The sequence below is a fragment of the Glycine max genome, chromosome 2, assembly GCF_000004515.6.
Source record: "Glycine max cultivar Williams 82 chromosome 2, Glycine_max_v4.0, whole genome shotgun sequence".
Classification (NCBI taxonomy): Eukaryota; Viridiplantae; Streptophyta; class Magnoliopsida; order Fabales; family Fabaceae; genus Glycine; species Glycine max.
The window spans coordinates 42366942-42380152 of NC_016089.4; the positions used below are offsets into that span (position 1 = coordinate 42366942).

Here is a 13211-nt window from a genome sequence, read left to right on the forward strand (position 1 = left end):
TAAGATACTTTTCCAAATCTAAGTTGAAGCTCTCCGTTATAGCTTTCACATCTTTTACTTGGCAAACGCGATTTATCGGTTATCCAACGCCTTTTCCAAACACATTGATAATAATCCCATTTTCAAGCTAGTTTTGAGTATTTTTTTTAGAAATATCAAACATTAATATAATTGTCTCCATTTTAAACACAAGAAATATACGTGACACCGAATCACGGCCTATTTTTATGTTATTGTTAGCCACTTAAATTAAAATGAAAAAATATCACGTGCACAACACAATGTCTTATATACATAGTTGGAATTCTTAATCTTGGGAGGGGGCCATAAACTTGAACTTAATAACAAGAATAAGAAACCAATGAATGCCGACCTAAGGAATCCAACGCTGCAGGTAACCTGGAATATAGTTCCAAGTTGCTCCGTATATTATGTTGACAACAAAGTAGCTTTAATTTATTTTGTAATTAAAAAGTATGATTGATTTGTAACATTCTTAATTATGGGCAAGAGCTATAAAGCTTTAAGGTACGTGAATTGAGTGTTATACCAATGTGTGGTGTGGGACATGAAAGTCAGATAGCTCAAATTAAGTGTAATTTGACAATCAAATCTTAGTTTTTTCTTAATCCTTAGACTAGACATATGTGGGTGGTAGTCTAAGGACTTGAGTTTTAATCCTTTCAACAACGGAAGGCTATTAGACGGAGATAAAATGAAGCATGCACCCGTAATTAACAACATTGTGTTACGTACGTAAGTCTATCACCTAGCTAGTCTAAAAAGAAATAACAGAAAATTAAAGATGAACATATATTCCTAAAGCATCATCGGAGGTATATTTATCTACAAGAAAATCCTAACTATACACTTGTTAATACACTCTATTTTTTTAGGATAACTAAGGCCAACCACAACGGTGATATCTATTACAATATTAAGGAAATATAACGGTGCTTAATGATTATCTATTGTTGGAGTGAATTTCAAAATAGGGACCTAGTGCTTATACAAAGTAATCTTAAAAAAACTGTGGAACAAACATATTTGTATTTTTCTAAAAAAGTGATCAAATATAATGATGTGTGATTATTTGTAAGACTTATTTAATAAAACTTGTTGAGTTGTTGGATGGGAAAGAAGTAATATTCTTAAACTATAAAAATAGATATAATATGAATAATATGCAATGGTGGGATCCATTTAACAAGTCAGTTAGGTCGTGAATGTTCTAAGTTTTTTTTTATTCTTATATAAGTAAAAAAACATTTTGTATATTGGACTTAAATATAAATAAATTTAATTAATTTTATTTATATAATATTTTTTTAAAAATATTTTTTAGGATAAATAATTATTTTAATTCTTAAATGTAAAAAATATTAACAAATTTGTCCCTAAAAGATGAAAATTCAAATTTTAATTCTTGAGAGTGAAAAAAATGCAACAAATTCATGCATTCATTAATTTTTGTCTGTTATAACAGAATTTACCAGACACGTTTAAGAACAAATTTGTTAGTATTTTACACATTTAGGAACAAAAATGATTATTTATTCTATTTTTTATTTAATTATAATTTTATTTTTAAAGATTTTATCTTATTTATGATATTAAGTTCCAATGAATAATATTTTAGGAATATTTTTTTTATATAAATATTAATAAAATTTATTCGAAATAATTGGTGGGACTTACTAACTTTAATAAGTATTTCGTGTTTAATAAATTTTAATCAATAACAAATAAAAATAAACCATAAAGAGCTTATACCGAAAGCGATTTCCAGCTGTGACCCACTTTTTTTTTTTATCTTTCCCCTTATCTTCGTTTTCTTGGCGCCTCACACTCCTAATTGTTGGTGAGGGACTCTGGGAGTTGCTACTGGCCTGCCCAATAAAGACCTCGTCGACAAAGGATGATGATCAGTATCGGGCGAAGCCTTTAATTGCTTGGGATCTTGTAGCAACTCCAACTTTGTGTGTTTATTGAAAAAGACAACGTCAATGAATACAAAAATGGCATGATAGTGATCAACACAAAAGGTTTATTTTGTATAATTTTTAGTCTGGGTTGTTTGTGCTAGAAAAATGGTTAAATGGTATAATTGTAAATTGTAAAGGAAGGAAGGAAGAACGGTGTTTGCCCAAAGAAGTTTCAAATCACAAATGGAGAGTTCAAAATAAGTTAGTACAACAAATATTAATCTAAAAGCTATAAAAGATGATGCACCGTAAACCACTTCAAGTTATGGTGTATTGAGAAATTTTCTATTAAGGATTTTCACCTTATTAAATTATTTAATAGTATTATTCATAAAACATTCTTTGTTTAATTATAATTCTATTTTTTATTCATAATATAAAATTTGAATGCGGTAAAAGAATCAAGTTTCAATTAGAAAAGCATTTTAGGAACATTTTTTAAACTAAGATTAATAAAAACAAATAACGTTAGCCCACTTTTTAAATTAATATGAAATTAGTTATTTTTCTTATATTTAAGTTTGGAGGAAGTAGTTTTTATAAAGAAAAAAAGTTTCAACATCTCATAAAAGAAAAATTATACTTCTATTACACATTTTATTTTCATTGATAAATTAATTTTCTTTCAATCACAACAAATTTAGTATACTGTATCCTATCATATGTAATTATAATTATAATTCATTTTAAAGCTTAAACATGAATTACTATACTTAATGATTTAAACAAGAAACGTTTCAAAAACTAATACTAAAAGAGAAACAAATGAAATGACTATCCTAATGGTGCCAGCCACACGCGTGCATTACAGTTTGACATAAAAAAGCAACAGCATGATCGCTTGCTAAAACGGTGATTGAGGGACCCACTTGGCCCTCACCGAAACTTTAAAGAGGTTGATCCGACAAACATGATTGGGTCGCGTAAACCACTCAAGGATGTTCTGCGCGTGGGCCATTGACAGAGGTAGTGAAGGAAGTTATTTGTCGTGGTCTATCCCCGGCAACCCAAAGTTAAAAGCCGCTTTATTGTCTCCCCCAACACCATTTCCCTTTGCTTTTTTTTTTTTTTTTTTTTGTCTCCATCAACTTTTTTTTTTATATATAAATAATAGCACGTATTTTTTACTCTTTCAAAAACTTACCTAACTTTTCTCTATGATTTGTTTAATTCCTAATAATGAAAGGTTTAATAAACTCTCTACCCCCATTTTTGTAGAAAAAACTCCCATTGGACCATAAGAGATGTTTTAAAATATTGGAAAAACAATATTTAATTTTCTAAATTTGAATTCGCAAATAAACATTCTAAATTCTAGTTTCATATTTATTTTTTCTTAAGCTTATTTTTTTTATAAAATTTTAAAATTTAAATTCATCCGAATTAATTCTTAATTTATTTGTCTACACACACCTAAATTTTAATTTCATCTCAATTAATCTTCAAAATTTATTATTTTTATAATTATTTTCTTATAATAAATTGGGATTAAAATCTCAACATTTATTTATTTAAAATCCCATTTTTTGTGACTAACTTTTTTTAAACATTAAATATAATAAAATTTATAGTTTTTTTTTACTGGTATGAAATTTAGAGTTAAAAACAAGTAAAAAAATTGATTCTTTTTAATTAGTTTCCCTTTTTATTTATTCTAAATTCATAATTTTATTATATTTTAAATTTTAAATAGATGTAGAAATAATTTTAAGGAAAAAAGCTTAATTAATGATTAATCTTCAAAGACAAATAAATTACTAATTTTCCTTTTGGTTAGTATTTGACTCTAACTTAATGAAAAACATATTTACAAAAAGATAATTTCTAAGAATAAATTTGATTGAAATTAAAGTTTAAGGTAGCTATTTAAAAAATGTCATTTTCAGTTCAACTCTTCTGTCGTGTTACACCACCTATAGACTATATAGAGGGGAAGTCTATGGTTTGAGCTTCCAAATTTGCCCCATGCAAATAAAGGGTCCTATGGATATGTCCTACCAATATATGTGAAAGTAGTGGGGGCATCTATATAGAGGCTATACACGTGATAGTGCGGGGGTAAATATGGTATATATTGAAAATAACATTTTGTGTATAATACTGAGGAAGTGGGTGGTAGAATGGAGAAGGGAATCTTGCCCATAAAATAAAAAGGGTAATGAGTGGATTGGGTGAAATTGTTTAGTTGATATAATTTTCAGTATTATGCTGAGCATGCCTTGTTTTTCTTTGTCCTCATAATCACAATGTTCCTCTCTTTCTTGGATGGAGTCTTTTCCTTTCTTTTCTTTTTTCTTCCGCCAGACCAAAGAAAAAGAACGGTATAATACTTTTTAAAGACTGAATAAAAAAACCAAAATTTAAAAATAGAGGGATATGGACAACATCATCATTACATTGGGTAGGAGCGTTTTCAAAAAGTCTAAGCATATTTTTGGAGGGTAACATGGTTGGTCAATTTGGATTTGTTTAGTTAACAACAAGAATAACTGATTAAGTAAGTAAGTAAGTGACCCGTGGTCGAAAAAGTTTAGAACGGTTAAAAATGATTTTTTCTTTCACTTAACATTAAAAACATAATATTATATAGAATTATTTTTCTCTCTTATTTTTTATATACCCATATAAAAATATATCCTAAAATTAAAGAAAATAATCATTTATTATTCTATTTTAATGTTAACAAAATATTTTCTTTGAAAAATTGGTTCTTATCAAGATCTACGTTTTTTTTTTATTCGAAGACATCAAGACTTATGTTATACAGGGTGAAATATTGACATATCATCAGCATTTAAGAGAGCAATTTCAATTTATAACAATAAATATTATTAAAAATGTATTTAAATAAAAAAAGTTATTTATCTCAAAGTAAGTTTATGACGTAGGTTTTAATAAAATTTTAATTAAACTAAAAATTATATTTTTCGTTTTTTATTACAAAATAATTTTAAAAAATACTTTTAATTAAAAATCATTAAATAAAATTTTTCATTAAAAGTTGTGTTCAACACCTTTTTAAGGAATCAAACATATCAATTTTGTATCTCGGTGATTTTTGGGGTTTTCTATGATATTTGTTTTCATATCTGTATTAAAAAAAAATCCGGAGTAATATTTAGGTAGGTAGTAACTTCAATTTTCGCCAAGAAACCAAAATTACCATGTTTGGGACTCCAATGCAACTGTTTTGAACTATTTTTTTTCAGTTGTTTTTTATGCAGGTGTTATATTGGTCATAGAAATTTAAAACTACTTTTCAAAATGGTTGGAATCGTCTTTGGCTGAAAAGCGACTCGATATTCAAGCGTTTAGAAATCCTGATTTATTGTGATACTTTCGTATCAATGTTTATGGAAAAAATAAATCTAATAATTTTACTTTATTGAATTATGATTGTAATTTTTTCAATCTAATATGTAATTATACAAATTTACCAATTTCTAATTATGTTTTTTTTAAAGGCCCGACTATGTTATTTAAGTACCATTTTCTGTTGAAGTCAGATCAATACACATCCCAAAATTGCAAGTCACTAGCATGTACTTAATTACCACTCACCAATGGAATAGAAGCATGCAAATAAATCTTTATCATGCCACGAAATATTTCGCTTTGGGGTATAGTCACATATCATTTTCTACTTTTGTACCATATTCCGTGGTACCAATGTGAATAGTTTGGCAGAAAAAAAAAAGAGTAAATAACAAATGTAAATGTCTTTTAAAACTACTAATTAATCCGTTTTAAACTAGTTGACGATCTAGTCATAAAGGTTTCTACCCTAATATCTCCTTCCCAACACTCAATTAAAATCCAAAATATCTATTGGCATTGTTTTATGAGTCGAACTCCACTGCTTGAGCTGAGAAATAAAAATTCATTTTATTTATGAAAAGCTTGCAAACAAAATTCGTAAATTGTGATATTTGATATATTTTAATGGCCTATATAAAAGTATCTAATGTGTGTGTGTGTTTTTTTTGCCTCTAGTAGACCTTTAAGTTTGTTGTTTATATTAATCTTTAAAAGAAATTAGTCACCAAATTAATTTGTCAATAATTTTAAATGTAATCATATTAATATTTTAAAATAATATTATCAAATTAATATCTTAAATGTTTTAAATATTTCATATATAATAGCTTACCTTCAATACAAATCAAAGTAATGATATATAAAATATTACGATATTAATGTAGTAATATATTAAATCTTTTTTTTATAATTGTAATATATAATATATTAAATCTTTGAAAGAGTAATATGGTGACATATTTAATTTAAAAAAAAAACTAATTCAATCATCCGAATTTTAACAAAGTTAATATAATTATGCAGATATCTTCGTAAAAGAATAACCTTTTGATTTATTGTTTTGTTTAGGAAAAATAGCAGTGTTTTTTCCACCCTCTTGTTGGCATATGGCTATTTACTTTACCCGTTGAAAAGAAAAGATGCTATTTATTTCTGAAGGCTTCCCATCCGTCGATTCGACCATAATGACAAATCGACGGTGCAATGTCAATCACCAGAAAAGCCAGGCATTCATGCTGTGTTTCCTCGTATTATTCGGTGGAATCCACATTTTTAATAAATAAAAAGTCAAAGAAATAATTATCCAGAATAAAAATAGCACAATATTTCAATTATTTTGATATTATTTTTAATTGAAGTTAAACTTTTTTGTTGAACATTGAAATTAAAATTTATCTCAATAAATTATTCAATAAAATTTTTATATTACTTATTAAAATGAAATTTTACTTTTAATTAAAAATAATAATAATATTTAAAACATTAAACTTAAATTTTATCCATTTTAAAAAAACCCTGCTAAATATTTCATAAAAATAATAATGAAGAAATTAATAAATATTTTTTTATTAAAGTAATATTTTTTCATTATAATCTAATTACATATTATCATATATAACAAATTTATTTATATTTATAATTTTTTTTAAAATTTCATATTTAAAATAATTTCTAACTACCATTATTATGTTTGTTCAAACCAAATCAAACTCAATACTTTAACTAAAATCTCATATTTAAATTTTTGTGAATAAAAATAAATAAAACAAATGAAATGAGAGACCTCACATATATTGTATTTATAATATAGTAATAAAAAAATATAGTTACCAGTCAACAATTTTATATACTAATAAAAAAATTAAAATTTCATATTAATAACTTCAAATATTTTATATGAAAAATTATACGGTCTTTATTATTTATTAAAATTTGTTAAAAATTACTTATAAAAATTATGCAGGTCTTGTTTCATATTTAATGAATGCACTCGTGATTTGGTAGTTGATAAATTTGAGCCACAAAATAGTAAGAAAAAAATGTGAAAGAATTGTGCTGTTCATCACTGTTCATATTACAGTTTCTTGTAGATATTCTGAATTTTGACTTGCTTCACTTCACCTCAACCTCTTCCTTGAGTAAAAATGGAAATTGCATAAAGGGCAGTGTTTTTCTTGAGACGCTTTCTTTATATTAAAGTCGTATATTTTAATGCATGCTGTCGAGCTTTTGTTACTTTGTGACAAATGGAGGGTCCTTAGTTCTGTTTCTCTTTCTTCTCTCTGTGCTTTCAACCAAGTTCTCAAATCACTCTTCTTCTTCACCCTTCTGATCTGCTAATTCTCAAGGTAAAACATTGTCATCTTCAGCTTCTAATGTTTGCTTTCACGTTTTTTTTTTCTTGTTACCTGTTTGTTTGACCAAGGATTGGGAAAGCCTAAAATCTTTTTTTATGTTGGTTGTTTTTTTTTTTTGCTTTAATGGCTCCAACTTTGGTATGCAGAATCTTTCCCTCAAATGGGGTTGCAAAAAACTGATCAAACTTTCAGTCAATGTTTTCCCTTTTCAAAATTCCTTTAGTTTTAGGCCATTAAAACAAGTATCAAGCTTACTCTCTATGTGAGTGTGTTATACATAAATATATACATACATGTATGTTTGTATTTCAACATTTTTAAGTGTCTTTGTTGAAGTGGTGATTTAGTGAAGAGTTGGGCTTATAAGTTCTTCATGTCATGCCCTCTCTTTTTTTCTCTAGTTTGATCAACACTTGTCCAATGGTTTGTTCTCTTTCTGTTATTTTTGGAAACTTTGTTCTATGACTATCTCCACTACAAAGTAATTAATCTAATGCATTTTATGGACATATATTCATGATGATTGTTACAATGGTTTTAATATAGTAATTCATCAAATTGCTTCTAATTTCATGCATCTTAGGCACAAAGAGAGAGAGAGAGAGAGAAACTGAGGTGAATTTGTTAAGGTTGTTTATTAATGAAATTGTGACCAATTGTGTTTCAGTATTGGTTGTTTTTGTTTCTAGTATGTCAGTTTGAACTTTGAAGGTTCCGTGACAGATGTTGTTACTTGTTATTGTTTGATAAGGTATTCAAAATTGGGTGGTTTTCGATTGAACTGTGATGTCCAAGCCACTGCTAGGCATAGCGGAAGAGGAAGGTCAAAGCAATGTCACTTTGTTGGTTTCTTCCTCAGCCACCATGGAAAGTGTGTGCCTGAATAGCTCAAAACTGAAAGAGCGCAACTACATGGGGTTATCTGATTGTTCATCTGTGGACAGCTCCGCGCCGTCCTTCTCAGATGAGACTAAGAGCAATCTGAACCTCAAGGCTACTGAGCTCAGACTGGGGCTTCCGGGGTCGCAATCTCCCGAACGAGATTCAGATCTTTGCTTGAGAAGTTCGATTCAGTTTGATGAAAAGCCACTGTTTCCTTTGCATCCTGCAACTGATGAACACCATTCCTCATCAAAGCCTGCTGTTTTGGGAAACAAAAGAGGGTTCTCAGATGTCATGAGTGGATTCGCCGAGGTAAATACCAATTCAAATCCAAGGGGACATATCACATATGTAATTTTTTAAATGCTGGACCAGGCACTAAAAGCCCCCAATTTACCATGCAGGAGAAATTGCTTGTTAGTTCCGAGGTCAACACAATATTGCCACCAAGGCCTTCTTCTAATGTGGGGTTGAAACCAAGCTCTATGCTTGAGAACGTCGGGGCTCAGCAGCAAGCCAAAGAACTCGCAACGGTGAAGGTTGGTCACGAGAGGTCTCATGCTGTCAACGAAAGCAGACCAAATCTTAATGATTCTACTAATAACAATAGCAGTGCACCAGCTACCAAGTAAGTGGATAGTGGGAATTGGCATAAAGTTTGGGCTTACCCTTGGAAATGATCTTTGATGAATGATGGTCCTTGTGTGGCAGGGCACAGGTTGTTGGTTGGCCTCCTATAAGGTCATTTAGGAAGAATTCATTGGTCACTACTTCAAAGAATGTTGAAGAAGTAGATGGAAAAGTGGGGCCTGGTGCACTGTTTGTAAAGGTCAGTATGGATGGTGCACCTTACTTAAGAAAAGTAGACTTGAAGAATTACAATGCGTATGCCGACCTATCTTCTGCGCTGGAGAATATGTTCAGTTGTTTTACCATAGGTAGGAAAGAGTTAGTTTTATTTGATAAAGTTTAGCCTTTTGATTGTTGGAGCCATTTTGCCAGGATCCAGTTACTGCTTATGTTGATGTGATGTCAGGTTCTTGTGGATCTCATGGAAATCTGGGAGGGGAGGTGCTGAATGAAACCAAGCTGAAGGATCTGCTTCATGGATCAGAATATGTTCTTACTTACGAGGATAAAGATGGAGACTGGATGCTAGTGGGTGATGTTCCCTGGGAGTGAGTTCTGATTCATTTATGTACTTTCAAGTCTTTTATTGGCATTTCTTTTAAAAATAATGAATTCTTTAAAAATAGTGGAAGAAGCACATTAAGGAATGTTGATAGATGGTAGAAAACTAGCATTCTGCATAAAAGATTGTACAAACCCAAGGAAGGCTTGAATAATTACTATAAATTGTAGTGCCTATCATGTTTATTGTGAGTATACGAAAACAATGTGGGTACACAGAAATTAACCTTTTTAGCTAGAATGTGTACATTGTAACATCCACTTGATGGATATGTGACATCGGCTGGGGAAGTGCGAAGAAGTATCATATCCTCTTGTTATTTGGAGAGCCATAAATTATGTGTTTATTAAATTTATCCTGCTGAAAAATATAAGGATTAAGGAATGCCTAACAACCTAATGATCTATGGAGTCATTGAGTCAGTTTCCTGTAACATCAGAGATTTAAATTATAATAGATGCATGGGTATACATGGCATCACAGAGCAATGAAAGGGAAAGAAAAAAAATCAATATGTTTTATGATTTGTTTAGTTCTGTATCTTAAAAATGAAAACATAGTTAGGATGTTGAGTACTTATTCTTTGGGGATGATTGACTGTTCATCGATAATAACATGCCAAAATATCAAATGTATATCATGTTTTTTACTACTGGAGGAAAAATGTCTAATGTAACTATTTTTCTAGGGGAGACCTTGGGGAGCCAAATTTTTTTTGCACAATGATAAATTGTATAGTTCTTTTAGGTTCTGAATTGGCTTGAAATTATTGGCCTAGGGGTTCAATACTTCAATTATTATAAGCTATAGCAGCTTTAAGGACGCGGGTTATTTTTAATTATTTGACACGCTAAAGTCATTCTTGTCAAAGAGGAAAAAGGAAGCAACTCATAATGGGGTTTAATTTTTATCTATAGTGCTTAAAAAAGTTCTTTGTCAATACGATGCTGTTTATTCAAAGAACTATTATTAGATATTATTGAATGTTAAATATGGTACTTTCTTGTTTACTATTGTAGAGTTTTACATGAACATGGATTAAATACATTTAAGCACATTTTTATGTAGAATTAGAAAGACTAAGCCTTTTTTTTTATTCCACTTTGAGTTGTTCATGATAATGCATTTGAACACTATTTTTTTGTTGTCACTGATGTTGGGTATATCTGCTAATTAACTCAATCTAATATCTAAACTCTTTGCAGGATGTTTACTGAGACGTGCAAGAGGCTAAGGATTATGAAGAGCTCTGAAGCCATTGGTCTAGGTTAGTATTCCATTCAAGACCATCTTAAAACCTATATAGCTGAAGAGATTTATGGTGAAGTTTGTCAGAAAAGTAATGAATGTAACTTTCTGGAGTTGGAGTTAATGAATGGACATAAAATTCAAAATTTTAAATTAGAATATTTCAAAAGACTAATGCATGTTTCAATTAGTCAGTCAAAAAATTTCTTGGAAAGTTGGCAAAAATAAGTGATTATTTATCCAAAATAAAGCCAAACCAAAAACACTTAGTGATCAAATTTGCAGTTGCCATTGAAATATGTTAAGTATTACTATAATTCCATAGTGAAGTTTGGAAACAGATAACTTCTTACACTAAAAGAGAACCACAGCATGCTGACTGTGGGAATCAAAGATAAAAAAAAAACTGTGTTTAAAAAATGGTTGGATGTATGTTATTTTTTTTTTCCAATTTTGGAAATGGTATATCCTAAATATAAACTGGAGAGTGGCAGAATTTATTTTCTTGTCTTTTTACATGAATATTGACAGAATCCTAGTTAAGCTAGTTTACTTTTCCAATTACTTTGAATCTGCTCTCAACTTCTATTTGATACAGGTGAAACCAAATCAATTACAAGTTTACTGTATAAAAATTTCCATGATTTGTATTCTGTGTGTTTTCCTTTCTGTCTTTACTTTTATAACTAAGCATATCTTATTCAATGTTATCTTTTTTGCAGCACCAAGAGCTGTTGAAAAAAGTAAGAGCAGGAACTAGGCAGAATTAAGCATCTCATCACACCCTTCTATCCATCTAACTGCTTGTGGGGTTAAAATGTTTTCTTGGCTGTGTGAGGGAGCAACACAAGGCCATAATGGCTTGGAAGCACAACTTAAGGCATGTTTGGACTGGATAGAATTTGGTACTAAAGCTGCCTTGTTGATCATGATATTATTTACTATCGGTGTGTTCTGTTGTCATGATGTTTATATTCAGTAAGCTTTTTTCATGATTGTCACAACTTATAAAACCCCAAAAACCTGTCTGTGGGAGGTTCTTATATTTTTTATGTGCTCTCATGTTCCTGTTGTGGTGAAGGATTTGTAGTTTGTAAATTGGATCATCTCTTCTATGTTTGCAACTTGGTGTGATAAAAAACAAGAAGTTATTATATATGTAATGCACCTTCTACTGTTTCTCTTTTGTCAAATGTCATGTGGTAGTTATGAGTTGGTAAAGAATTGGAGCAAAGTATTCGTAGTCCTATATAAATTCTTAATTCAACTATTTTTTTTTTCTTGTAATTAAAATTAGAAATGAAAACATGTTGTAGGGAAATAGTGCATATTCATATAACATGAGGAAAGAAAATATTTAGAAAAAAGATTATACGCTGACGATAAAAAATAATTTTATAAAGTCATTTAATCATAATTTATTATTACGTATAATAAGTTACTAAATTTGTTTGACTAAATATTTTTTAAGAACCCGCATGAAAAAGATAGAATTCCATAGTTAAGTGTTATTTTTTGGGGTTCGATCTACTTAGAACTAGAAATCAGTTTTTAAGTTATATCTGTCTCCCGTATCAGAAAGTGTTTAGTTTAGGCTAGAAGTTATTTTGTGTTGACAATTTTAACCTCCACTTCTGTGGCCTAGTTTGTAATCTTTCTGAATATAATATGTGAGAGTTGTTAAAAAATAACGTTGTGCTTGATGAGGCTTTGGGTCTTTGCATTAACTATTGAGATTCTGTCACATTGTTGGATTTGGTTGTCGGGTTTTCCAGGAACCTAGGCCTATAGCATGTGAAGCTCTGATCATAGGGTGTAGTGCACAACAACGGAATCATGAAAGATGCGAAGCCTTCATTAGCTCTTTTGTTTTTTTATGAAACTTGTTTGATAGGGGAAAATTCTTGCATGAATGCTAACACTACCTTCCGTGATTTAGGATTATGGGAATTTTTTCTCGAAAATTTGGGGTTTATGTATGGATTATAAAAAAGGCAATAAAACATTAACTTCTGAAGAGCATACTCTTTAGCTTTGGCTTATTGCATGCTTTGGACAATAAATTTATGTCTTAACAATCTTCTATCACGCTTTGGATGGTATGCTAATTGTAGACTTTTTTTTTTTATTGAATACAGATTATGATAATGAGAATTTTTTTTAATTTTAATCAAAATCATTTTTTATTATAAGATTATTGTGAATAAGACATTAATAATTTGACTAAAT

General features: G+C 29.6%; 1 protein-coding gene across 2 annotated transcripts; it reads left to right on the forward strand.

The window, feature by feature from the left end:
- The first annotated feature begins 7308 nt into the window (after positions 1-7308).
- On the forward strand, positions 7309-12161 carry LOC100818881 (auxin-responsive protein IAA9). Of its 2 annotated transcripts, none has more exons than XM_014768967.2 (7): positions 7309-7651; positions 8384-8854; positions 8947-9170; positions 9254-9480; positions 9579-9720; positions 10940-11001; positions 11705-12161. In XM_014768967.2, the coding sequence occupies exons 2-7, from the start codon at positions 8447-8449 to the stop codon at positions 11740-11742; spliced, it is 1101 nt and encodes a 366-aa protein (XP_014624453.1). In that variant the 5' UTR covers positions 7309-7651; positions 8384-8446; the 3' UTR covers positions 11743-12161. The 2 variants fall into 2 exon arrangements, with proteins under 2 accessions (XP_014624453.1, XP_003519213.1); XM_003519165.3 differs by having other exon boundaries at positions 7310-7651; positions 8412-8854.
- The last annotated feature ends 1050 nt before the right edge of the window (positions 12162-13211 follow it).